This window comes from Phalacrocorax aristotelis, chromosome 17 (assembly GCF_949628215.1).
Source record: "Phalacrocorax aristotelis chromosome 17, bGulAri2.1, whole genome shotgun sequence".
Classification (NCBI taxonomy): domain Eukaryota; kingdom Metazoa; phylum Chordata; class Aves; order Suliformes; family Phalacrocoracidae; genus Phalacrocorax; species Phalacrocorax aristotelis.
In genome coordinates, this window is record NC_134292.1 from 6,128,327 (window position 1) to 6,154,895 (window position 26,569).

The window sequence follows — 26,569 nt, forward strand, 5'->3', positions numbered from 1 at the left end:
GCCCAACAGCATGTTACCGTGTCCCCTGCGTGCTTAAATGCATCAGAGACTTAATGACACTTCTGCTCCCTGGCTCTGAAGTGGGGGCGGTGGTGAGGGGACCCCATGGCCGGGGCAGGAGGACACCAGGGCCTGGTGCCAGTGGGACCCCCAGTTCCTGCCTCACTGGCAGAAATGTGCCCAACTGGGGACACCATCCCCCTGGAAATGCCCACATTTGGGTGCAGAACAGCCTGGTTTGGGGTTGTTTGAAACTGGTGTCCAAGAGTGGGAGTGGAGATGGCTGCCAGCGCCCCAGCCACGGGAACCACCAGGTGCTCCCCAGGAGCAGGGGACAGCAGGGCCAGTGGTTCCCTGCTGGGCCCAGGCCACTCCGTCCTGCATGGAAATGCTCCTACGGGGCACCCCAAGGTCCCCCAGTGTGAGAGAACAGCTGGTGATAGGGGACTCCCACTGGTAGTGATGACAGTTGGCTATCACCCCATGGGGCCCAACGAGGGCAGGGGCTGAGCCACAAATGTGCATAGTGGACCCTTGGCTGCAGGGCTGGCACCTTCCTCCATAGGGCTGGCACCTTCCTCTCAGGCTGGCACACAGGGTTTTTTGGGGTTCCACATCTTCCAGGCATCCCCAGACCAGGGCCCCAGAGGTGGCCAGGTGGGTGCAAGCAGACAGGGGGACTGTGAGGACAACAGGGACACAGGCAGGGACAGGAGCGGGGACAGGAGCAGATGACAGCATTGGGAGGAAACGCCAAGTGAGCTATGAGTGACTGCAGGGGGGCGGGGGCAGGAAGGGAGGAGCAGGCAGGGAAGGGCTTCACGGTTATAAACTTTTCCCTCCTGGTCCCCACGGCCTCGAACCGGCACAGTCATGGCTGAGGGCCAGAAACGAGCAAGCTTCAAGAAGTTTAGTAAGTGGCTGTGGGACAGGGCGGGTGGGTGATAGGGTGCTCACCTGGGCAGCCTGGTGGGGAGGGGGGATGCCTGAGAGTGAGTGTGAGTGTGTGCTTACATACTCCCCGAGTTGCTACTGCCTGGGGTTGTTTGGAGCTGAGATGGGCTCTGGTCTCGTTAGGAAGTTCATTGGGGTGAGCGGCTTTGGGGGTTTCCATTTCCACGGCTGGGGGTGAGCCCCAGTGCTATTGGCTTAGGAGCTGGGTGCTGGGACTGGGAACAGTCTGCTGCAGCCCAGCCCTGCACTGTGTGCTGGGATGCAACCCAGGAGGATGCACAAGGGGTTTTGGGGGTCTTCACTCCCCAAATCACTTCCTTCAGGGTGCATTGCTGGGGATACCAGCCAGTGCCGGGGCTGGGGGTGCCAGGCTCCCCACTGCAGGGTGCTCCTGCAGCACAGGGATGGGGGTGACATGGAGGAGCAGGGGTGGGAGCCTGGGAGCAGGTTCCCACTGCCTGCTCTCAGAGGAAGCACTTGGTACCCACCGGGAGTGAGCTCTGCTGTTTCTCACAGACCTTGAGTTTCCCCCAGAGCCCCTGGAGGCAGCTGCAGTAGCCTTCACCCCACTTCCCAGAGCTGGGCTGCGCGGGAGCCATCCTTTGCTGCTGCTCTCTGCATTCCTGTCACGATGCCGGCGCCAGAGGGGAACCAGTCCCTCCATTCTCCTGGGACCCCTTCACTGGCAAAACCCATGGCCCCATCCCAGCTGGGATTTTCCTTTCTGGTGGAGAGCAGGAAGATAGGGAAAGTCCTCCACATTGCCTTTCCCACCGGCCAGCAGCAGAGGATGCTGGGATCCTGAGGGGATGTATAACCCAAAGCAGTTTTGCCTATAACCTTGTCCAGGCCACAAAGTTTCTGCCATGCAGAAGGGCTTTTAGGTTGTTGCAGCACCTTGCACGGCCCTTCGCCCCAGCCAGCTGCAGGGAAGCCCTGTAGAGCCCATGGCAGGAGGTGGGGGTCTAATGGCTGGGTGGCCCCCAGACACCCAGTTTCTCGACCAGCACCGCTGCAGCGTGTCACTTCCTGCCTCAGCAAACTTGCAGTGCCTGGAGGGGAAGAAGCTTTGCAGAGCCCCACTTGGGCATAAAAATTGCAAAACCCCCGGAGGCACCCAGAGCACCAGGATTCTGGCAGTGAAACACTGCCCTGCAGAGCTAAGGCCATAACCCACTTTGCCCCGCATGCTGCCGTCCTCATGCAGGCACCGGCACTGGCTTAGGGTTGCACTGCAGAGGCAAGCAGATTTGAGCTGGGGCTGAGGTGTGGAACACAAAGCCGCCCTCTGGGGTTATAAATACTTCTCCAGTAAACGCTTTGCGCTCAGCCCTTGCAGGTGGCAGCTGGGAGCTGCAAGGAGGCTGCGAGGGGCTGAGGACTCAGCCAAGGAAGTGGGGAGGTTATCTCCTGCCCACAGCCAGGGCTGCTGCATGAGCACTGCCAGGTGCTGCACCAATGGTCAGTTCTTGCTCCACGATGCTGGTGACGGACGTGCACACATGGGCACATCACATGTGGCCAGGACCCTCACCCTCTGGGGAGATGTGGCGCTCTTGTCCTGGAGAGGGATGTCCTGAGGCTATGGGGATGGGCACAGCCACCAGCCCTGCCCAGAGTTCACCAGGGGAACCAGGGAGGTGGAGGGCAAGAGGAAAAGATTTGAAACAATTTCTGTTATTGCCTGCTCACCAGGGTGTGTTTCTTTCTCTACCCCTGCAACTGCAGTGGGGAAACACAGCCACTAGATTTGCCAGGGCACCAGGGGATGTTTCCTTCCATCCCAGAGTGCTAGCAGAGGCGCCCTGAGCAGCATCACGTACACCCCAGGCATGCCAGGCTGGGACCGGAGATGAGTGGAGTAACAGTGCTGACGCCAGACTGCACCATGGTGCAGTGCCTCATGCCCACCACAATCCTGGGCCAGGAGCCACCACACCACACCTCACCACCACACCATGCCACAGTAACCCCACACCCATCTTTCCTCTCTCCTTGCCAGAGTTTTTCAAGTTCAAAGGCTTTGGGAGCCTGAGCAGCATCCCCCGCTCCTTCACCCTCCGGCGCATGTCTGTGGCCCCCAGCTCTCCTGAGAGCCTGGGGCAAGGTCTCACTCCTCCCCATGGCTTCCTGGAGGAGCCCTTCAACAGCACCCAGGATGATCTCAACACCATGCCCAAGAGCCCCGGCCCCTACGCCCGGTCGTCAGACATGTACAGCCACATGGGCACCATGCCCAGGCTAAACCTGGGCAAGGCAGGAAAGAGCCTGGACAAAGCCAAGAGTGGCCAGAGCTGCCGGGAGAAAGGAACCCTCAGTGACAAAACCCCCCGGACAGCCCCGCTCCCCAACCCCAAGGCCTCCAACATGTCCAGCACCCCTGACCTGGGCATGGACTCACCCTCAGCCACTGGGCAAGCAGAGCAGGATGAGGAAAAGGCTCAGCCCATGGACACTCCAGGGGCAGCGATGACCAGGACAGACCAGGAGCCTGGAGGGAATGTCTCCTGCCCCAGGACAGAGGCACTGAGCTCCATCCCGGCCCCAAACCCCAGCCAAACCCTGAGCCCTGGTACAGCAGCAGGAGTGGAGACTGCCAATGGGGATCTGCCAGGAAAGGGGCAAGAACATCCCAGCGAGAGCTCCCTGGACAGGTACGGCCCCATTGGGTTTGCTCTGCCTTCTGCTGGGCCCTCTTTTCTGCCCCCCCCAGGGCAAAGGGCGGGGGCTGGGACACAGCAGGGGCCCTGCAGTGCCTCTGCCTCACCCGCAGTGCCAGCGGGATGCACCTGGCTGGTGGGACAGCGCGGCCGGAGTGCTCCATAGCATGGCCAGGTCAGCAGCTCCATGGGATCGAGGTTTCCTGTGGGATTTCTGCTCCCTCCCATTTCCGGATGGGGTGGAAACATCTCGCAGCCCCGCTCAGCCCCAGCGTCCCTTTGTCCTGCCATCAGCTCTGTTCCAGTGCCGGGATGCGCTGTGGAGAACTCAGACCTTTACTGTCCCAGCCCTCTCCACCTCTCGCTCTCCTCTTTTCCACCCCCTCCATCCTCCTCCCGCTCCTTGAGCAGCACTGCCTCTCTCAAGGCACAGGGGCAATCCCTGAAACCAGCCACCCCATCCCCATTTCCATCATCTGCCAATAAACCCCCCACTCTGGGCACAAACCTCCCACTCCAGGCACAAAAGCCCCCCTCCAGGCACAAAACCCATCCTCTGGGCCAAACTGGGGGCTCAGCCCCCAAAGGGTTGGATTTTTTGGAGGGTTTTGACTTCAGAATGAACAGGAGGGATTTTTAACCTCCTGCCCATCACCTGGGCGTCTGGGCACGAGGGGCCAAATGCATCCCCAGCCCAGCAGTGTGCATGGGACTAGGGGTATGGGTGGAGGCACCAATTCCAAATTTCTCCCAAAACAAGGTCCCATCATACCATCCCTTCCCTGGCCCAACTCTCCTCTTTCCGCACTCGGGTGGCCCCTGACACCCCTGTTGCCCCTGCGCTGCCCTGGGGCTGGGGGCTCCTTGCCCCGGCACTGAGCATTCAAGCAGTCCGGGTGGCCCCAGGAGCTGGGTGAGGAGGAGGAATTCGTGCTGGCGGTGGGAGCCGGGTTGTGCCGGCCACACATTCCTGCCGGCCGCGAAGGGAGGGCCGGAGGAGGGCTGGGACGGGAAGGAGGAGGGTCCGCCACCGCCTTGCGCGCCCCAAAGTCCCAAAGCTCAGTGCAAGGCGGGAGAGCGCCTGGGAGAGTTTCTCCCCAACCCGGAGCAGAGACGCTTGCCAAATTGCGCAGGGCCGATGACAGCAGTAGGCAGGAGGTTTCCCACCCTGGGACAGGGCAGGTAAGACGTCCTGGCCCGCTGGCCACCCTTTGCACCCCGGCACAGTGAAGGGGATGGGGAGGAAGAGGCTGGGAAGGGGCTTTGCTTGGGGTGGGCACAAAGCCTCGATGCAGATGCTGCCAGAGCTGCTGCTTGGCCACCGAGGGCCACGGCCCATGGCAGTGTTTGCTCATGGAAAGAGCGAGCACATCAGCTGCGGCTGCCGAAACCGCAGTCAGACCCAGTGCCAGGGCAGAGCGGCTTGGGGGGCTGTGGCTGGCTCGGGGGGCCAGAGGCTTGGGGGGCTGGCAGCACTGCCACATCCTCTGGTGAGCTCAGAGCCCCAGCAGTGGCAGAAGGTCCCCGTGGAGAGTGCACAGCGCTTGCACAGACCCTGTGTCCCCCAGAAATTACTTAGGTCCCAGTCTAGCACAGCTGGGAGCCAAGCAGCAGGGGAACATGTGTGGGTCACCCAGGCATCTTGGCTTAGGGGAGTGGGGAATTGGATCCCCAAAAATCGAGGGCCAAATGCTCTTTTGTATCATCTGGAGCTGCCCTGATAATGAACATAGCCATGCTGTTTGCCAGGAAAACTGAGGCATGAGAGTGACCAGAGCAGGACTTGGCATCAGGGGCATTTCTGCCCCTCCGTGCTCTACTTAGAGTCCCTGCCACAGCCCCAGGCTCGGGGAGCAGCCATCTGCCAGAGCCATCCCCATGGCCGGGCCCTGCTGTAGGGCGGATGAGCGGAAGCAGGACCGGGATAGTGCTGCGCCCCAGCCCTTCCTCCTGCACAGGCACATCCCTGGGGACCGGGACAGTCCATTCTGCAAGGTTATGGCAGAGGCCAATGCCTGCTGCCCAGCACAGGATGCACTCATGCAGAGGGACTGAAAGCGGCATGGGGAGGGAGGGCAGGGGAACAAGCATGGCCCTGGGCCACATTTTTGCTTGCCCCCCACCCCGAACATCCCCGGTGAGGGCAGACCTAAGGCAGGATGGGCTGAGGATGCTCATGCATGGGAGGACTTTCTCAGGGACGCTGCCTGCAGGATCAGGCCCTCAAGGGGGGGAATTGCACTGCTCTGGGACAGGGAGCAGCACCCAACCAGTGGGCCTGCTTGGAGCAAGGTGGTGACTGTGACTCTGACGGGGACACAGTGACTAATGGGAGATGACCACAGGCAGGTCATAGAGCGGACATGACTTGACTTCCCTCCACGCGCGGCTGTGCGCAAGTCATGGGAAATGCTGTTTCCATCAGGGCACAGGCAGGGCGCTGCCCGCAGCTGCTGGCAGACCCCTCTGGCAGCACTGCCAGCCAAGACCTTGGGAGGAGGCAGCTCTGCAGCGGGGTAAACTGAGGCACAAGGTACCCAAACTTGTTTTCCCTGGGGCACAGCTGCACCCGTGTCCAAAGATGAGCAGAACTTGGGCTTCAAACTGGGGCTTGACCCATCACGATCACCCTGGACCGTTCCCAGCAGCCAGCCCAGAGCCTGGCACATTTGCAAGTCACTGATGCCTTCTTGAGCCCAAAAGGAGCAGCCACCCTGCTGAAAGCCCACTCCCCAGTGCTGCCGCTGTAGTGCCGGATCCCAGCAGCTCAGCCATGGCCATGCTCCAAAGGCAGCCCTGGAATTTCTCCCAGGCACTCAGCTGCCCCCAAAAATGCTGTTTCCTCCAGGAATGCGCAGAACCAGGGGGGCTGCAGTGCCCAGCCCCTCCCCGGCCCCAGCTGCTGCCCTTCCCCAGCACGGGGGCCTCCCCTGCCCTGGCCCTCGCAGCATCTCCCAGCTGCTCCCATGCTCCCAATTTCCTGCCCAGAGGCCCCCCATCCTCCTGCCGGTTTTTCTCACGGCTCTCACACCACCAGGCAGTCCTCTGCGGCCGTGTGAAAGGCAAACAGGCTGGAGCGGCAGCGCCGGGGTGGGCAGGCAGCCCATGGCTGCCCAGGGGAGTCTGTGTCCGTTCCCCTTCCCAAATGCTCCTCTATTTTTTTCACCCAAAAAAAGTGTGGGCTTGATTTTCAGCCTTTCCCCTTTCTCAGTTGGCCAGTGGGAGATGCGATTTCAGCAGGGTGGGCTTGGAGGAGTGGGGGTTGCCCGCTGCAGAGCTGGATGCCCTGAGGGTCTCATGCTGACCCCAGCAGGACCTGCTGTAATGCCATGGGGATTGCCCAGTGGGGCAATGTCTGGCAGCAATTGCCTCGGCCACCCGTTTCCCTTTGGGCAACTGATTTCTGAGCCACCAGGCACCATTCCCAACCTGAAGGGAGCCCATAGAGGAGGAATTTAGTTCCCATGGGGTGTCACTGGTGCGGATCCCAGAAGGGGTTTGTGTGCAGGGCCCCCAGCAGCTCCCAGTACAAGGTGGGGATCCAGCCGTGGCTGTAGGCACTAGGTGGAGCAAGGCAGCTCCTGGCAGGGAATAGACGTCCTGGGCCTGTGATGCGCTCGGATTTGGTTATTTCTTAGTTACAGCTGCCTGCCCTTGTGCTGACAGCCGGCCATCCCAGGGCCCTTGCTGCCGCCCCATGCTTGGGCAGGCAACCTCGGCAAGCAGTGGGGTGTCCATGCTGAAACTTGGCACTGGGGAGGCAACAGGTACTGGGTTCTGGTTAAAGAAGTCTGAATTCTTGTATTTTATTCTGAAAGGTGAGAACTCAGGGTAGTACATCCCAGCTTAGGCTGTTACAGCCTCTCTCCCTTTGAACCCTCTGTTGTCCCCCTTGGACTCATCCGTATAGACACATACCTTGATCTACAAGAGCACAAAAAGCAGTAGCAGCATTGCTACATGCTCAGGAAAGAGTAGCGGCCATCTGTGTCCCTCATGAAATGATGGCAAAGAAGCTGCCGGCTCAGCTGCATTGCAGGGTTGTTGGGTTGGTTGTCGGTAGGGCTAAGAGTGAACAGGTCACCAAGGAGAATGGGAGGTTTTATTGGCTGTGTGCTGGGATGGCAAACCTTGCAGTCTCAGCCAGGACGCTGCAGTTCACCCCTGGTTTCAGTGGGAGTTTGATTTCTGCAGGGTTGCACAAGGCCGTAGGGAAACAGTCAGAAATGCTTGCCTGGGTGGCATTCCCAGCAGATGCCTACTGAAAGCGTAGCTCTGCTGGGGAGCTGGGCACAGGCCCCCCCACCTTGGCATGCACCCCCCAGCACCATGACCTGCAGGGACCCCAGCCTGGCTGCTGGGTCTCCCTGGCTCAGCTAACATGGTCCCAAGCCGATATGGGGAGAAATCCTCTAAAAAGGCCACATTCTTCCCTGATCGCATTAGGGAGGCTAAGCCCTGCACCGAGAGTGGGCACGGAGCGGGCAGGAACAGTACTGGGGCCCTGGGAACCTCTCCCAAAACTGTGGCCATGCTCTCAGCCCCATGTCAAGGCAAGGGGCACAGATCCCCGCTCTCCCTGGCTGGCCCACCACTGCCTTTGACCTGACTGTCATGACTTACTGCCCTTTGCTTATGTATTTTTATTTTTCCCCTTCCTTCTAGCCCCCACGATGGCCTGGAGTCTGGCAGCGAATACGTGAAGGTAAGACGCTGAGTGCAATCACAGGCTGCCCTGGCTGGGTGTCAGCAGTGGAAAGGGGATGGTGGCCCCAGGGCTGGCCAGGTCCTATGCCAGTGTGGTGCTCAGTGCTGCACCCGCTGTCCCACCACCTCCTCCAGGCTCTCTCTTTGGCCCTGGAAGAAGTTCCCTGCCAGAAATGGCAAGGCCAGGGGAGGCAGAGGAGACACAAACCCTACATGGTCCCCCCAGTGCTGCTCCCACAGGAGCTGCCTGCACTTTGTGCTTTCCATCACTTGCCAATGCCACAAACGCAGGGGCAGCCTCCTCCCTCCACCCCCATGTAAAGAAACGGAAGGGTTTGAGCCACTTTCGTGGCTGTCACATGAAACTCGGGGTAAATCTCTCCAAATCTCTTACTTATCCTCCAGCAAATTATTAACATTCCTGAGGACTCTTCATGTACGGCCAGATATTCATTAGCGAGGTGCCTGGCTCTGGAGGAGAGCAGGCTCTTTTGCAGGAGGCTGCTGGCACAATGGGAGCCAGGCAGGCACAGAGGAACAGTGACAGGGATGCTGTGTGGTTTGGGGATGGAGCACTGAAAACCTGCCTGGGTGGTTGGTGCCATGCAATGTGGTTGGTGAGAAGTGACTTGAGGTGCCTGGTTTGGGTGATGTCATTAGTACAGAGTCCTGAACCTTCATCTTTGGGACTTGGGGCTCTCGATGGTGGCTGTAGCCAGGCATGGAAACGTGGGAACCCCCCATGGTGGCACCAACCAGCAGGCTCAGGAGAGAGCTGGCTGGACCCTGAGCTTGTCTGCTCCTCCTAATGGGGGTCACCCCCTGCCAGGTCCAGCCTTGGGGCTAATGAGGATGCCACATACTGGGCCTGGCAACTGGCAGCCTCTGGGTAGGGGGGTTGGATGTGTCTTTTTGACCTACAGCAGAGCAATCCTCCAGGTGGGATGTCCCTCATCTCCTCTTCCTTTAGCCATGTGGGAATGGCAGAGGGGGAGCTCACAGGCTAGAAGTGGGACATGTGCCGGAGCAGTGAGGCTCTGATGGGAGTGTCAAGGCTCCAGCTGGACTTTGCAGGGTAGAGCCCTGGCATGGGGCACCTCAGGATGCGCAGGAAATCATCTGCTCACAGAGGCAAGTCCTGTGACGGCAAGGTGGTGGTGGATGGTTTGGGGTGTTTTCCCTTGTACTGTCAGCGTGTGCACCCAGAGACGGGTGCATTTTATGGCTTGTGAGTTAATAGACTGAAGCAACGTGGGTGTGGAACAATGGATATGGCTTTGCCTATGGGACTGAGTTCTTTTTGGTGAGCCAGGAGAATTCCCTACTCTCCAGGCAGATCCCAGACCTGAGCTATCTAGCCTTTATTTCTGACCTGTCCCTGTGCTGTCCAGACACAGCTGATGGGCTGTGATTTATACGCCACTTGCCTTTGGTCACGGAAGCAACTGATGGCTGCAGTGACAGCAGCTATTTTAGTCAAATAAGTAATTATCTGGAGTGTGAGTGACCGGGATGTTAGGGGCACTCCGGCTGATTGCAGGCACTGTGCCTGTCTGGGAGCCCATGCAGCTGCAGGGTGCTCAGCACCCAGCAGCATTCAGCCCCAGGACCTGCGGGAGTCGGTGTGGGGAGTTGGCTGCTGACTGCTGTGCCTGGGATCCCTTGGGAGAAGGGGAAATGGGGCTGGGACCTGCCGCTGGAATAGGTCCTCACTTTGCAGCTGGGAGGGAAATGGGTAGAGAGGAAACACCGCTGCAGGGGTGAGCAGAGGAAAGACAGGAAGAAAAGAGACAGTAAAGGAGAGAGTCAGGAGGAGGGAGAGGATGTGCTGCAAAGCCCGCAAGAGCAAAGGCTCACAGACAGGTCTGTCCAGATATGCACCAAGGAACTGCCAAACATCAGCCCTTGAGCTTCAGCCACAAACCAGGCGGGGCCAGCTCTCCCATCACCAAGCCTGCCGTGATTAGAGGTGCAACCAGGAGCTAGGGAGGGTTGGAAAGCCAGGATCAATAAGCACTTGGTAATTAACGTGCTTTAATAATAGCCTAAGGGTTGGTGTTTCCAAGCTGCCTGGGAAATCTGCATGCCCGGCTCCATTTGCTAACATCCCAGCCAGCCTAGCTTTGGTCCTCGCGCAGGTGAAGGAGCTGCAGAATGGTGTTACACTTTGGGAGAGCAGCAGCCATCAAAGCTGTTGTGCATCCCGGTGAGAACTCAGTCGGACATTTCAGCTTCCCCCTGCGGAGGGGCAGCACAGGCACAGTAAGGGGGGCATCACCCTGCAGTGCCCCATGAGACTCCCACACACTCCCTCAGTGAGACCCTCAGAGGGAAACCACAGAGCCCGTCACGGGGGAGAAGCCTTGGCAGAAGGATGATTCACGTCGGATCCTTTTGGAGCAGTGTTTCCCTGCACGCTGCCATCTGGTCTGTCCCTCAGCCCCGTGCAAGAGGAGAGGAAGAGAGCCCACGCACCCTACCCATCCCGGCGGGGCTGCAGGCACCCATGGGATCCATGAGCACCTGCCATGCAGTGTTTGCTGCCTGCAGGGTGCGTGCTCCCTCCCTTCCTCCTGCACCTCAGCCCTGTCCTTCTACAAACCCATGCTGCTTTCCTGTCTCCTCTCTCCCCTGCAAAACCAGGGGCAGAGCGCAGGCCTGGCAAGCGCCTCCGAGCTCTTTGTTCTGTGCGGAGGAGCCGCTCGGGGGACCTGTATCTCATCAGCCCTGGCTGCTGCCTCTCTGCCTGGGGACGCCAGGGGCTTGTTTGAATTAATTAGCGGGGAGGCTGCAGGGTTCTGTGGTGGGTGGCAGCAAGAATATCTTTCCCAGCTCACAGCATCCTCTTGGGCAGGGGCACACGGGAAGACATGGGGGTCTTCGGGCCAGGACATGCTTTGTGGATGGGAGTGTAAATCCCCCCATTAGCAAAGCATGGCCAAATCCAGGCCATGCTGGTGCAGGACAGACCTGGAGGGAGATCAGCTGGGTGCGGGCAAGCAGGTGCAGAGCTCAATGTCGGGTGCTGGGGAGACCCCACTCATCCCCATGTGCAGGGCAGGGCATCAGCAGTGGATCCAGGCAGGGATTTGGGGTTTTTTTTTCAAGAGTCAGGGCTGGAGCAATGCTTTGAGTCATCAGCGCTGACTCGCGTATCCCATACGTGAAACTGTGGCCTTAATTAAACCGAAGCGGAGCCTTAATTAAACAGAACTCAGAGATGGCCTACGTGGGAAGCAGGCAGCCAGCTCCCCACTGTGTGAGGCAGGCACTAGTGTCTTCCCCCAGAGAGGCATCACCAGGGTGTGCGTGAAGGAAGACAGGGTGGGCAGAAGGGGATGAGGCTGTCCCTGACCTGTGTGCGTCACTGGGGAGAGAAGGTGGATTTGGGATGGGAAGATAAGAGGTGCTGGTTCCTCTCAGGGCTGCCGGTTTCCCTCTGAGGAGCTGGGTGCCCACAGAGGAACCAGTTCCCCTCAGGGCACAGACCGTAAGGGTGCCGGTTCCTTTTGGGGGTGCCGGGTCCCCTCAGGGTGCAAGCAGCTGGGATGCTGGTTCCCTTCAAGGGTTCCAGGTCCCCTCAGTGATGCCAGGTCCCTTCAGGGTGCAGGCAGTTGGGGTGTCGGTTCCCCTCAGGGGTGCTGGGTCCCTTCAGGGTGCAGGCAGCTGGGGTGCCAGGTCCCCCTCAGGGCTGCCAGGTCCCTTCAGCATGCAGGCAGCTGGGGTGCCGGTTCCCATCAGGGGTGCCGGGTCCCTTCAGCGTCCAGGCAGCTGGGGTGCCGGTTCCCCTCAGGGGTGCGGGGTCCCTTCAGGGTGCAGGCAGCTGGGGTGCCAGTTCCCCTCAGGGGTGCCAGGTCCCTTCAGGGTGCAGGCAGTTGGGGTGCCGGTTCCCCTCAGGGGTGCCTGATCCCCTCAGGGGTGCCGGGTCCCTTCAGGGTGCAGGCAGCTGGGGTGCCGGTTCCCCTCAGGGGTGCCGGGTCCCTTCAGGGTGCAGGCAGCTGGGGTGCCAGGTCCCCTCAAGGGTGCCGGGTCCCTTCAGGGTGCAGGCAGTTGGGGTGCTAGGTCCCCTCAGGGGTGCCGGGTCCCTTCAGGGTGCAGGCAGCTGGGGTGCCAGGTCCCCTCAGGGCTGCCGGGTCCGTTCAGGGTGCAGGCAGCTGGGGTGCCAGGTCCCCTCAGGGCTGCCGGGTCCGTTCAGGGTGCAGGCAGCTGGGGTGCCGGTTCCCCTCAGGGGTGCCAGGTCCCTTCAGGGTGCAGGCAGCTGGGGTGCCAGGTCCCCCTCAGGGCTGCCAGGTCCCTTCAGCGTGCAGGCAGCTGGGGTGCCGGTTCCCCTTAGGGGTGCCGGGTCCCTTCAGGGTGCAGGCAGCTGGGGTGCCAGGTCCCCTCAGGGGTGCCTGATCCCCTCAGCGGTGCCGGGTCCTCTCAGAGGAGCTGGTTCCCCTCAGGGGTGCCGGTTGCCTTCACGACGCGGGAGGGCCGGGGGTGCCGGCTCCCCCGGGGCCCGCGGAGGCTGGGCGGGCGGGTGCGGGCGGCCCCGCGGGGCGGGCCGGGGCGGAGCTGCCGCGCCGGTGCCGCCCCCCGCTGCCGACAAGGGATGAGGTAATCGGGGAAGCGGCTGAAATTGAAGCCCGGCGGCGGCAGCGGCGGTGCAGCCCGCGCCGGGCCGGGGCCGGGGCCGGGGCCGGGGCCGGGGCCGGGGCCGGGGCCGGGGCCGGGGCCGGGGCCGGGGCCGGGTAGCCCCGGCCAGGCGCGCCGCGCCATGACGGAGCGGTGCAGCCTGTGGAGCGCCCTGTCGGCCGCCGCCTGCTGCTTCTACCGCGGCTCCTTCATGCAGGTCCAGGTGAGCGGGGGCGGCGGGAGGACACGGGGCCGGCCTGGCTGCCCCGCGCTCGGCGCGGAGACCCCGCGGGTGCCGCTGAGCAGCGGCTCCGAGCGCCGCACGCGTGTGGAAGGCGGCGGAGGGGGTACAGCGGGAGCGGCAGAGGCAGCGCCGGGAGCATTGGCCGGCCCCGCACCCGCCGTGAGGCAGCTCCGCGTCTCCCTGGGCTGCAGGTGGGAGTGGGTACGAGGCGGCGGCCTCCTCGGGGTCCCGCCGGGGAGCCCCGCTGCCCTCAGCACAGAGCTGGCAAGGCTGGGTGCGGGCAGCGTGCCTGCCTGCGTTTGTCAGGGAGGTAGCTAGTGTGAGATGAGCCAAGCACCAGTTCGCGCGGTACAGCTCAGCTCCCTCCGCAGCCAGGGTCACAGAGCCAAAGCCGGTGGATCCCCCCAGAGCAGCGCTTTTGACAGGCAGCGCAAGTCTCTGAAGGGAGCCCTTACCTGCAGCAGACCTCACATAGGGGAGCATTTAGCATCCCCCAAAGATGACACGTGCTGGGAGCATCTCTGAATACAGAGGGGAGACCGAGCCCAGATGAAGGCACAGCTCCCTGGCCCGGGTCTCCATGTGTTTGCTGCACTGCACAGGTCTGACTGGTGACTGGAAGAAAGCTGGGATCCATCTGTCACCTGTTCTGTGGTGCTTCCAGCACCGCCACTGTCTGGGCACAAGTCTAGGTGTCCTATTTTTGGATTCTGGCATTTGCACAGGAGAGGCACAGTGCTAGGAATTGGTTCCATTTTCTGAGTTAGAGAGCAAAGGTGTTTAAGATTTCAAGAGCCAAGCAGGCTCTGGTTTGAAGGAAGAGCTGTAGCATACTGCAAGTTAGAAGGGAGCCAGCAGCCAAGAGAGCTGGCAGTCCTATTCAATACTCCTGCTGAGTGAGGTAGGTGCTGAGCTTTAGAGATTATGCTGGGTAAGACAGAGCCCAGAAGCAGCATTTCAAGTCTTGTCACGATTGTGGCTGATCTCAGTGCAAAGCCAGGGATTTTGATTGCTGGTGGGGGTGAAAAGGGAAAAGCAGAAGAGCTTTTCCCGGTTGTCCAAAGGCCACTGAGCAGCACAGGGGGACATGCCTTAGCAAAGCAGCCCTTGGGCTGCATGTTGCAGGGGGTGATGGGGTGCTTTCAGGGAGCTGCTGCCAGAACAAGGGAGAGACAGGTGGGTGTCTGGCTTTCACACAGGGATGCGAGAGGGGATGGAGGGCGCTCCATCCCAACCCCAGAAAGAGTTAAAAGTGGTGCCCCAAGTGCTCACCTGGCTCTGCCAGATCTTTCACCATCTATTTGTGTCCAAGTGTGCCCAGCAAACACACACTGAAGTCCCCATGAATGACTGGAGCGCTTCCAGCTGACAGCCGCATCCCTGTTCACCACCAATGGCAGTGCACCCAGCCTGGGAAGCACTGACATCATTTCTGGCCAATAGCAGCCCCGAAAAGGGATGCAGCAGCAGCCGCTGCTGCCGTCTTGGAGTGAGATAAGTAATATATAGATGGATGGAAATGTGTGTATACACACACCCCATCACTGCACTGGAGACCCACTCCCCCAGGGCAGCAGTAGCAGTGCACTCTGCCACCACACCATGAGACCTGGGGCACTTGTCCCACCTTACAGCACCCAGATGTACCTGGCCATCAACCCCAGCTGCACCCCACCCCTGCCAGCCAGACATAATGGCTCCAGAGCTGCCACAAAGGAGCACAGACAAGGGGAGAGGAGACCCTGTGGGTAGCCAGGGCCAGTCCTACAAAGGGCTTTGAATGCCAGGGCAGGGATCTTGAGTCAAGGTCTGCCTTCAGTGGGGACTAATGGAGATGTGGCATACCCAAGAGATGTCTTCAGTCACCCATGGGGTGGACAGATGGGCTGGTGCCTTCTCAGAGGCCATGAAGATGCCCAGAGCCATTGTGAGGCAGGACAGAGGAACAAATTATTTATTTTTCATATGGATATCAAGATCAGTAGGACAGACTGGCTCAATGCAGGGCATGCAGACTAAGAGCAAACCCGTAACAGATTGAGGGTTGTTTGTGGTGGGATTTTCTCATTGTGGTCTCGCAGGATGGACTAACCGTTCTCAGGTGGATCCTGGCAGCTGGACTGGTGAGCACAGCAGTCCTGCACCAGGCAGGCACGCAGACGAGCGCTTGGGTTTGCCATGATGCTGGCTGTCTCAGCAAGGATATTAGCTCTGAAATACTTCACTGAAGTAGCCCATTGCCAGGTACAGAGGAAGCAGAGAAGACTCCTTACACAGTTCTAGGGCTTTCCCCATACACCTGCTCCAAACGCCTTGTTACTCCATTTCCTCCCAGTTCTGCTTCCCAGGCCCAAAAGCTGCTCCAGCAGCCAGAGCAGGGGTGGAAAACTCCAGAAGAGGCTGAGATTTCCCTAGCAAGGGTCCCAGCCCAGGGCAGGCAGCACAAGAGCAGGAGGGAAAGCAGATGCGCTGGGTGCCCTGAGGTTAGTCAGATGTTATCGGCAGAGGAGTGGGGTGGGGTGTGAGTACACCTTGCTCTCCAAGCTGACTTCATCCTCAGCTGCAACTCCTCCAGATCTGGGAGGGGAGAGCAGGAAAGCAGACTGCAAATCACTGCTGTTTCATAAGATTACCTTTGCAAGGAGAGAAAGCCAAATGCCTGCTTTCGAAGCTCTCCTTACACCAGGCAGAGCGACAGCCACTGTTTTACACATACCACAGCTGTCAGCACCCTCCATCCCCACAGCTCTTGCCCTTCAGCTGGGACTGGAGGTGCTTCCTGCCCCAAGAAAGCAGCAGGGAGAGTCAGGGCAGTGGGCAGGGATAGAGAGCCTGGGGAACTTCCTTCTTGTGGGGGCTGCCCCTGTTGCACAGCAGCACCAGAGGATTCTCCAGCCCCGGGACTGTGCAACAGCCCATCAGGGCACTGAACATGACAGAGGAGCTCTCCTTTCTCCAGCCAAGCCAGCTTGGCTGCTGATTGGGATTCCTCAAGTAGAGCTTGGCATTGTCTCTGGCAGCTCCTGAGCTGGTTTGTCTGGTGCGGCTGGTTCGGAGAACTGCTCTAATCCCCATTTCTTCCTGCTCAGCTGGAAGAGGCCTTGGGGCTCTCAATGCAGGAGGCCAGCACCACGCACTCAAGCTAGGTGCTAATGGAAGTTAAGGCTTTTCCCCACATGAAACCCACTAGTATGCAAGACCTCATGTTGGGCCGTACATCTTTTGATGTCCTCTTGGCACAGCTGAGAGTGCCAAGCAGTGCCCTTTTCAGCGCAGCACTCAGACATCCGCTTACACGCTCCTGACAGCGCTCGGCTGGCCTGCACTGCCTTGCCATGCCGTGCCTCCCCAGTGCCCATGCCTCGGCGCCTGGCCAGCTGGCAGCCTGTGAGCTGGCCTCCTCTGAGACACACTACAGAGTGGAGTAGAGGAAAGTTGATCGGTGCTCGGGGGCTGGAGGAAGCACATCTCTCCACATCATGTGGGTCTTTCACACCAAGGGCTTGGGGCGAGCCCAGCTCCTGCAGAGAGAGGGGAGCAGCCGGGTATTCGAGCAGCAAATAGTACATGTTGGAAGAGTGAGAGACAACAAGAACCAGTCCCCAGAGTCGCATCACGCCAAGGAAAAGCCTCCCCATGATCAGTCTCCTGCTGTCTCCCTGGATGTCGCAGACACAGTCATTCCAAGCAGTGGCTTTTTGGTGGCCATGCAAGTCAGATGGGATCTCATTGCCCAGCTGAGGAGCCAAAGAGACAGTGCCCTCCACATGGCTGGAGAAGGTGGCTTATAGCACCCTCTGTTCACAACTGGCCTCCCTCCCCCATCTGCAAGTTGCAAAACCTCCTTCGCCTCTCCCAAACCTCCTGTTCTCTCCTGCTAGCTTAGCACCTGGCTCCTGGCATGGATGCCAGCCGGCTGCTGCCCAAATCCAGGCTTGGAGACGCCAGGCACTGCTCAGCTGGGTTTGTGTTTGTTATCCTGTGCATTTGCATGGGGAGGATTTGGGGGAAAACCCAGATGTACAATGCTGAGCAGAACAGGCACTAATCCCTGCTCCAGGGGTGGCGGGGGAGCACCAGCCCCAAATTGCTTCTGGCTCAGCTCTGATGGCTTTAGCCTACAGACAGGAGAGGATGTGGGGGTCCCTCCCTGCCCTGGAGTTTGGGGTGAGCCGTGCTGCAGGGAGGGTGCCACAGCCAAGAGTCCCCACTGCCACTCAGCCGAGCCAGGTCTGCTCGGTGGCAGCGGATGGGTTGTCATGGAAACAGCATCTGCTCGGCCTCAGCCCCCCGGAGGCAGCTGGACTTCAGCAGCATTTGCCGGCTACCATTTATTTTTAATAGGGTTCAGTGGTGCCGGGTTGCTTTCTCTCTACAAGGGCCCCAGAGCAGCAGTGAGTGCTTGGTTCCCCATGACCCTTGGTCAGGAGGGGACAACCCATGTGTCTTCTGGTTCAGGTCCCCATGGCTCCAGTGAACAGGACCCTCTCATGGGGAGGGTAAACACAGTCAGATGAGCAGGTCTGAGTTCAGTCCATGCTGTTTTCACAGGCTGCTTCCACTCAATAGGAGTTGGGAAGGGAGGAACAGGGGCAGGTCCAGGCTGGTGAGGGTAAGCCCTGGAGAGCACGGTCCATCACACAGGCCCTTCACAGCCTCCTTCCCCCTCCCCAGGCTGGAGCAGTGTCCCCAGGACAGCATTGCTGCCTGGCTTGGCTGATGAATGCAGCTACCATGGGGATGGCACATCTCCCCTGGGGAAGGGGGGGGACCAGAGAACAGTAGGTAGGAGTGCAGTGCTTTATGTTTTTTCCCTGCTCACAACTGCAAGAGGAGCAGAAGGAATTGATATGGGGTGCAGAGGGTGAAGTGCTGGGCAAAGGGATCAGCTCCAAGGCAGGTCCCCAGCTCACTGGCGTGGGGCTGCAGCCCCCAGGGCTGTGCAAGGCCAGCCATGAGTGACAGCCTGCTCCTCCAGCAGTGCCAGAGTGGTGTCAGCAGCGTGTCAAGCCCCTGCCTGTCCTCTGAGACACCTGCAGCATCCTGCCTTAACAAGCGCCAAGGAGCTGGGACAGCTTACAGTGCCTCCTCACACTGGCACTGCCACCAGAGGTGGAGCCAGGCCACCAAGCCACTCTTGCTCATGGGAGCGGTGGAACAGGGCATCCCAGTAGCCCCATCCAAGCTCCTTGGTTCATGCCAGTGACACACACATCCTTCTTGCAGGGCAGCACATATCTGGGATGTGGGGGGAACCCAGGAGTCCTGGCTCCCGGGCCCTACTCCACCACGTGGCACTGCCAAGGCACTAGCACTGGCACCACAGTGGGACTCACATCAAAGCCGCTGCACTGTCTGGGGGACCCAGCTTTGTGAGAGGAGCACACAGGAACCCCAAGCCTGCACTCGCCTCCCCAGACAAGCACCAGCCCCACCATGCGGGCAGCTCGGCATCCTTGGCTGCCCTCTGGGAATGCTGGCGAAGCAGCAGGCAGGGAGTGTGGCTGTGGCTGCCTCCAGCTGACAGGAGACATGACGCCATCCCTTATCTCTCAGAGGGAAGGGAGGGGGGAAATTACATCCTCCGGGCTCAGGTGCACCAGTGCTGGTAAAAAGCTAATTTTGCAGCAGGTTCCCTTTACATTTGCCATTGCTATTCATGCCACCATCAGGCTAAACACAGCAAGTTAACCCTTTGGAGGAGGGATTGTGGTGGATGTTTCAAGGAGGAGGAATAATGCAGGTTTCCTCCTGGAAGAGTTCTTGTGATTGGTCAGCCCTGGAGATGTTTGAGAGGGAGCTGGGGCAGGTTTTCTCTTGCCCAACCACACTCAGCTCTGAGCTGGGGCAGAGGCACAGCATGGCAGGGACAGGGTGATCACACATGGTGAGGACATGCTCCCAACGAGCACCAAGTGCTGCTGGTGGCAGGACCTGACTGTCAACAGGCACGTTACCTGTGTCCTTTGCCACAAGTGGCGATCTTCACACACAGCTCTGAGTTATCTGTCCCCTGGGGACAGGTCTACTCCTGGCAGCTGGCATCTTTGGTGTCTGTGCCATGGAGGGTCCTGCAGTCCTCACACGGGGACCCTGCTAGCCCACCCCAAGGTCAGCCCTTCCCTCCCCAGGCCCTGCACTGCTGCACCAGCTGATGCTCTCTTTTCCCCTGTACAGTTCTCCAAGGAGAAATACATCCTGGACTCATCACCAGAGAAGCTTCACAAGGAGCTGGAAGAGGAACTGAAGCTGAGCAGCACTGATCTGCGCAGCCACGCTTGGTACCATGGCCGCATCCCCCGGGAGGTGAGGAGGGGAAGGTGGGTGGCTCTGGGCACCCTTTGCTTGGGTGCTTGGGGAGAGCACCCTGAGGCCACACAGAACCACCAGCCTGTCCTCCTGGGAAGCCTCTGGTCAAGGGTTTCTTTAGCTCTGAGCTGCCTGGTTTTGCCATGGGAAATGCCCTCCTGCAGCTCAGAGCCAGGGGCAAGGGGAGAAAGTCCGTGCCCCAAATAACACACCAGTGGAGCATCCACCCATGCCTCCTGGTCCATCCAACACAGTGTGCCTGAGCCACTGCCCTGTCCCCTGCCAGGTGTCGGAGAGCCTTGTGCAGAGGAACGGTGACTTCCTCATCCGTGACTCGCTCACCAGCCTGGGTGACTACGTGCTGACATGCCGCTGGCGCAATGAGCCCCTCCACTTCAAGATCAACAAGGTGACAGTCAAGTCCAGCGATGGCCATACCCGTGTCCAGTACCTCTTTGAGCAGGAGAGCTTTGACAATGTACCTGCCCTTGTCCGCTTCTATGTGGGCAACCGCAAGGCCATCTCTGAGCAGAGCGGAGCCATCGTCTACTGCCCCATTAACCGCACCTTCCCCCTTCGCTACCTGGAAGCCAGCTATGGGCTGGCCAATGGCAAGCATGGGGGACCCCACAGCCCCGCTACCCAGAAAGGGGGGCACATCAAGAGGAGGAGTATCACTATGACGGACGGCCTGACGGCAGACAAGATCACCAGGGCTGAGGGGTGCCCAACCAGGTGAGCAGGAAGTCTCATCACACCTCAGCTGGGCAGAGGACCAGACTGGGAAAGAGGCAGGGCCACACTTGGTCCCTGCTCCCTGGGTGCAGGGCAGAGGTTTAGGGATGGAAACTGTCCCACTCAGGATCAGCAAAGGTATGGGGGAGAGGAATCAGTACGCAGCTCAAACTGGGGTTTTCTCCCAGGCTGGCTGCTAGCTACCCTGAGCTACTGCAGCAGGCACCCAGTGAACAGACCTGACACTAGCATCGCAGGTCAGAAGCTAGAGAGTGTTTTACAATCACCCAGTCCAGGATTACCAGCATGTCAGGGCTTGTCAGAGCCAGGGAGCTGAGATTTCCCAAGCAGATGCAAGGGGAGAGCCAGTCCCAGCCACCAAGAAGGTATTTGTTGATTTGTATTTGAAGGGCCCTTTTAGTTTTAGAGCCCTTTCTGTTCACCTGGAGCATGTGCAAGGAGTTACCAAGCAGAGCTGAAAGCCTGATGGGCAGGAGACCAATGGAACTGTGCTGATGGGGGTCTGCACAGCCTCCAGATCACAGTATCTGCATGGCTGATCTGCTCACATTAACCTTGGAGCAGATGGGCTTCTCTGGGGGTGGAGAAGGTTTCCTTTGCACAGCTTGCTTTTGGCAGCCCCAGGCTGCCCAGAACCACACATACATCCTCACATGCAGCAGCCAAGGAGGGACCCATCTACTCCTGCCTCCCCAGCAGGACACAGCCTGTTGTTGAGCCAAGCAGCTTTATCACCGCCCCAACATTCTCAGCCCAAGGGCAGGATGAGAATGCACCAGCAGAAAGCAGGCAACCAGCTGTTATGGCAGGGAAAAGGAAAACACTCAGACTTCCAGGAGACCATACATGTTTCCAGAAGAAGAGCCCAGATCCGTCAGTATTTCCTCACTGCTCACATTTTCCCCTAACCCCTTATCACTGCTGCTGCTCTCCCATCCTCCTCCCAACACAGAGGCACAGTGCTCAAGACTGAACACATCGTGACAGTCCAGCCCTCACCCATGGCAGGGAGAGCAGCAAATTACCTGCCATGCCTCCCTGCAATCCTCCCCACACTCAGCCCACACCAGACACAGCATCTCTTGCAACACCATTGCAGAGTGTTTGCATCAAATCACAACTGCTGCCCCACCAGCCCAAGATCTCCTTGCTTGCTATGCAGCTCCTTGAGCACATGCACTGCAGCTCACTGACCCAGGCCCCCTCACTGCCTCCATCAGGCACCTGCTGGGCTCAGAGTGCAGCTTCCAGGCACTTTCCAGCTCTCCTAAGGTCTGGGTTAGAGCAACAACTAATCTAGCCATCCTGACACAGCTGTCGGGTGGAAATAGAGTAATACATCCAGTATCAGATACCACCTTGCAGCACAACCTTAGAAAACTACCCACCCTCACTTTTTTGCCAAACCAACTTCCCCACAGCACCCTGGAAAGCCTGGAGTCATCCCATCCCTCACCCCAAAGCAGTACCTTGGCATCCCTCTTCTCATCAGAACCAAGCTCCCCAGAGGGTGGGCTGTCCTGCTTTATATAGGTACTGACCCCTTCTGCTCCCAGCTGCCTGCAGGGACTGCCTGCACATTGCTCCAGCTGAGCCTGTTATGGGTAGTTGTGGAAAGAGGTGATGACCCAAGGGGAGGTGGTGGGGCAGCAAACTCTTCTCCCAGCCCCTCTGCTCTTGCCCAGGCCCTGTTTGCAGGGACTAACCTGCCCCATCTGCCCCCTCCCCAGCGTGTCCCTGCCCCACCACAGAGACATCATTCGCAACTGTGCTGTCAGCGTGGACCAGATCCAAGACCTGCACTCCCCGATGTCCCCCATCTCCGAGAACCCAGCGTCACCCGCCTACAGTACGGGTAGGCATCACCCCCCATCCCACGGGGGGCTGTGGGGATGTGGGTCAGGCTGGGCTTGACATGGGTGTGATGCAGGGACCTGGGGAGGGGGATGGACCTGGCTGGGAAGACAAGCCCCTGTGTCACTCCCTGCTAGCGAAACCCCATCCAGCTCTTTGCATGGCAATGAAAACTGTCCAGACGGAGGGCTTGACCTGACGATGGGACCTCAGCCAGTCCTCAGCCACATCATCATGCAGCTGTCCTGGGACCAGCTGAGTCCATTTGGGCAGCAGGGCTTTCCCCGAGCTCCATGTCCCCAGGCTGCTGCATCCATGGTCCCTATGCATGTGCATATCTCTGGACTCTGATAACAGGGTCTTTCCTGCTTCCTACAGTTACACGGCTAAAGCCACATGCCTGCCAAGCGACTGGGATTGCCCCCGCCTCTCCGGTCATAAGAAGGTCCAGCGAGCCCCAGCTGTGCCCAGGGAACAACAGCAAACCCTTGCCAGACCCTGCCCACAGCACCCACTCAACTCCCTGCCATGGGTATACCCGCACCTCCCCCTCTCCCTCCGTGAACAGCTACAGCGACCCGGACACGGGGCATTACTGCCAGCTTCACCCTACCTCACCAGTCAGCAGAGACCGGCCAGCTCATGACAACAAACAGCTGCCAGCAAAGAGCTACATGGAGAGGCTAAAAGTGGAGGAAGGACAAAGAGGGACTGTGGAGAATGGCTCTGGGGAAGCAGAGGCAGGGCAGAGGCTGAAAGGAGAGATGGACTTCATGGCCTTTGTGCCCCCCACCATAGAGACAACCTCCTCCTTCAACCCTGCGGCCTTCCAGTCCCTGCTTATCCCCCAGGAGAACAAACCACTAGAGATGGCCGTGCTCAAGAAGGTCAAAGAGCTGCTGGCAGAAGTGGATGTGAAGACGCTGGCCAAACACATCACCAACGTGGACTGTCTGGTACGGCCAGGGCCGGGCATCGCTGCCCTCTGATCGCTCTGGGTTGGTAGGGGATCAGAGCATCCCTGAGCATCAGGGCACCCCCAAGCATTGGAGCATCCCTGCTGGGCTCTGCTGTGCTGCATCAGCCAGGGCAGGCAGAGGCTGATCTGGGGCAAGAGGCTGCCCGAGGACGCTTCAGCCTCTCCTCAATTAGCAAAGGTCTAATCAGCTCTCACCTTTCTTACCAGGTTGCCCGGATATTGGGTGTGACGGTGGAGATGCAGAGGCTCATGGGGGTGAGCTCTGGCATGGAGCTCCTCACTCTGCCCCACGGCCACCAGCTCCGCCTCGACCTGCTGGAACGGTACGGCACAGCATGGCGGAGGCGAGCCCACTGGGCTCCCCCACACGGCACAGCCTGGCTCCCCTGGGGGTGTCCCAAGCTTGGCACGGGGAGGGGTCTGCTGCACTTCCCAGGGTGGAGGAGCCCCAGCCAAGCCCCAGGGACATCCCCAGCCATGCCACGCTGACCCCGCTCTGTGTCTCGCCCCACGGCAGGTTTCACACCATGTCCATAATGATCGCCGTAGACATCCTGGGCTGCACGGGCAGCACGGAGGAGCGGGCGGCCTTGCTCCACAAAACCATCCAGCTGGCTGCTGAGCTGAAGAGCACCATGGGGAACATGTTCAGTTTTGCAGCAGTGATGAATGCCCTGGAAATGACACAGGTACAGGGACACTCCCTTCGTCCTCATGGCCTGGGCTCAGCCCCCTCACCCAAAACACATCCCTCTCCCGGTGTCCTGCAGGCTCCTGCACCCATTGGGGGGGGAGAAGGGGCAAAATGCCCAGGGAGAGGTGTGGGGCCACATCCGCTGGGATGTAAGCAGGGAAAGGAAAGAGCAGTCCCCTCCATGGAGCAGACAGCACAGTCCCACCGGTATCTTGGTGGCTGGGCTTTTTGTTTTGTGTTGGGCTGTGTTCCTGGGAGGAAATGAATCTGCCCTCCGGTACAATACAAATCAGTCTCAAGGCCATGGCAGCAGTGTCTCCCGGCCACACTGCTCCCTTTGGAAGATGAAAGGAGATTAAAATTCAATTTTAAATTGAGCCCAGCTGGGAAGTCTTGCTTCCTGCCCGCACAAAGGAGGTGGAATGGCTGCCCCCTCCCTGCGTTTCATCTTCAAGGCTGCTGTGACGCGGGTAAGCTGCTGTCCTGAGGCACAGGGAGGGGAGAGAAATCTTGAACCAAGCCTTGGTGCCAGGGATGTGCCGTCTCTGGCATGGGCACTGGTGGAGGAGGCTGTTTTGGGGAGCAGCAGGCACTACTGTATGCAAGGCTGGGGTCATGGCTCTGGGGCCAGACTGTGCCCTCCTAGGAACACCCTGCAAGCCCGGAGCTCTGTGCCCAGAGGCTGCATTGCCCCCAGCACCCTCCATCTGCCCCATCTACTTTCAGATCGCCCGGCTGGAGCAGACCTGGATGGTGCTGCGGCAGCGGCACACAGAGGGTGCGATCCTCTATGAGAAGAAGCTCAAGCCGTTCCTGAAAAGCCTGAATGAAGGGAAAGGTAACGGGAGCAACTCCTTTTCTCTTGCCTGCCTGCTCCTTCCTGCTTCATCTGGGTATGACCTTGCTGGAGGGGGACACGTTTGAGAGCTCTGACCCCTCCCAGCCAGTGCCAGACGCTTCCCCTCCAGCTGCTGAACCACCCCATCACCCAGAAGGGCCTGTTTGGCCTCAGCTGCCCCTTCCTTCCCAAGGAAGCATTTCATAACTAAATAAAACCAGCAGCTGGGCACAAACACAACTCGGCCGAGCCAAACCCTTATGCTCACATGGTGGTGCATGCCAAGCCAAGGGGACAGGGCGGCCAGCTGGAGAAGATGAAAAGGCATGTCTCTGCAACACCCAGCACGCTGGGCTCTGCAAACCTGCTCCCCATCACAGCCCTAGGAAACGCAGACACAGCCTGAGCAGGGACAGCAGCATTCCTCTCACAACCAGAAAGCCTGGCTGGGAGGAGCTGGTGTTGAACATGGCAATGGCCCTGGGCACAGCGATTGCAGAGCCACAGCCACTGCTGTGCTACAGCTGAGCCTTAAGGCCTCTCCCTGGAGCGTGATGGCAGCCCGGCTTTGTGGGGCTGTGTGGCCACACAAGCGCTCTGTGGGGCCAGGGCAGGTGGGGAGGGGAATGCAGGGGCCTGGGGCCGTATGGGGTCCTCAGGGTGCCTCTCTCTGCAGAAGGGCCGCCGCTGACCAACACCACCTTTCCCCACATCATGCCCCTTGTGACTCTCCTGGAGCGGGATGAGGCTCTCACGGACAGCCCCGAGCCCTGGGACACCACTGACAATGGCGTGGAGGTGGTCATGGCCCACCTGGAGGCAGCGCGGATGGTGGCCCACCACGGCGGGCTCTACCACACCAATGCCGAGGTGAAGCTGCAGGGTAAGCGATGGGGACAGCAGAGCCCCTTTGCCTCCACCACATTCCCAGTGTGCAGCTGGGTCAATTCCAGCCCAGCACTGGACAGAGCATCCCACAGGAGCAGGGTCCCAATCCTATCCCCGTGGGACTGACTCTCCCTTTCTGCAGGTTTCCAGGGCAGAGCGGAGCTGCTGGAGGTCTTCAGCACCGAGTTCCAGCTGCGGCTGCTCTGGGGTAGCCGTGGGGCCGAGAGCAGCCAGGCCGAGCGCTATGAGAAGTTCGACAAGGTCCTCACTGCCCTGTCCCACAAGCTGGAGCCAGCGGTGCGCTTCAGCGAGCTGTAACCCCCAGGCAGGGGGAGAGTCCCCAGCTCCCAGCCTGCCACCCCCGGTGGCTGCAGGGCAAGGGATGGGGCCAGGCACCTGGCACCAGGAGGAGCAGAGATGGCCCAGACAGGCACTGGGACACCGATCAGCAGTTTTGAGATGAAGAAGAGGAAAAGCAGCCACTTCCCATCCACCATCCACCGCCTCGGTGCATGACGGGCCAGGGGATCCGCACCACTGCCCCGACGGATGGGGACAGTAGGCACCAGTGTCCACCACCCAGCCCTGCTGAGGTCCATGGCTACACAGTGCCCCTCACCTTGCCCTTTGGTTTCGTTTCTTTTCCACCTGTCTTGCCCTCGGCTGCTGGATCCCGCTTGCAAACGTTTGCACCATCACTTCTCGATGTACAGACTTGTGAAGGATGGTTCCTGTAAATAGGCTCAATGCTTTTGTTCTGTAAATATGTGTACAGATCTCATGGGTTTGGTTCTTACATACAATAAACTTTTATGCTGTTCCTCAAGGTGATCCCCTCTCCCATGGGTGTCATTTAAACACCTCCCTTTTAACGTGGGGAGTCCCCAGCCCCTCCCCGGAAGAGCAGGGCTTGGGGAAGGGCTGCTGAGTGGGAGCACCGTGCTGAACCCAGCCCAGCCTGGCCCCCGGACCTCCCGGGTGGCCCAGTGTCAGGAAGGGCTGTGTGGCTGCCCCGACCCCCGCCCTCTGCAAGGGGGGACCGGGGTCCCCAAAGCCCCCACTGCAGGACCGG

General features: G+C 59.7%; 1 protein-coding gene across 3 annotated transcripts; it reads left to right on the top strand.

Annotated features, from left to right (window-relative positions):
* Positions 1–790: 790 nt before the first annotated feature.
* Positions 791–26,328, top strand: SH2D3C (SH2 domain containing 3C). 3 transcript variants are annotated; one of them, XM_075112086.1, is made up of 12 exons: positions 791–913; positions 2,957–3,608; positions 8,280–8,319; positions 19,357–19,485; positions 19,775–20,223; positions 21,975–22,099; positions 22,477–23,054; positions 23,285–23,400; positions 23,595–23,766; positions 24,498–24,609; positions 25,286–25,492; positions 25,640–26,328. In XM_075112086.1, the coding sequence occupies exons 1-12, from the start codon at positions 874–876 to the stop codon at positions 25,813–25,815; spliced, it is 2,796 nt and encodes a 931-aa protein (XP_074968187.1). In that variant the 5' UTR covers positions 791–873; the 3' UTR covers positions 25,816–26,328. The 3 variants fall into 3 exon arrangements, with proteins under 3 accessions (XP_074968187.1, XP_074968188.1, XP_074968189.1); XM_075112087.1 differs by lacking the exons at positions 791–913; positions 2,957–3,608 and adding an exon at positions 4,670–4,796; XM_075112088.1 differs by lacking the exons at positions 791–913; positions 2,957–3,608; positions 8,280–8,319 and adding an exon at positions 13,020–13,158.
* The last annotated feature ends 241 nt before the right edge of the window (positions 26,329–26,569 follow it).

What these genes read in the sequence shown, in the direction of transcription:
- SH2D3C (XM_075112086.1), top strand. Translation starts at nt 874, where the DNA reads ATGGCTGAGGGCCAGAAACGAGCAAGCTTCAAGAAGTTTA. An exon ending in AGCGAGAGCTCCCTGGACAG is followed by an intron (nt 3,609 to 8,279) that starts GTACGGCCCCAT and finishes CCTTCCTTCTAG; the next exon opens with CCCCCACGATGGCCTGGAGT. An exon ending in GCTGAGGGGTGCCCAACCAG is followed by an intron (nt 20,224 to 21,974) that starts GTGAGCAGGAAG and finishes CCCCCTCCCCAG; the next exon opens with CGTGTCCCTGCCCCACCACA.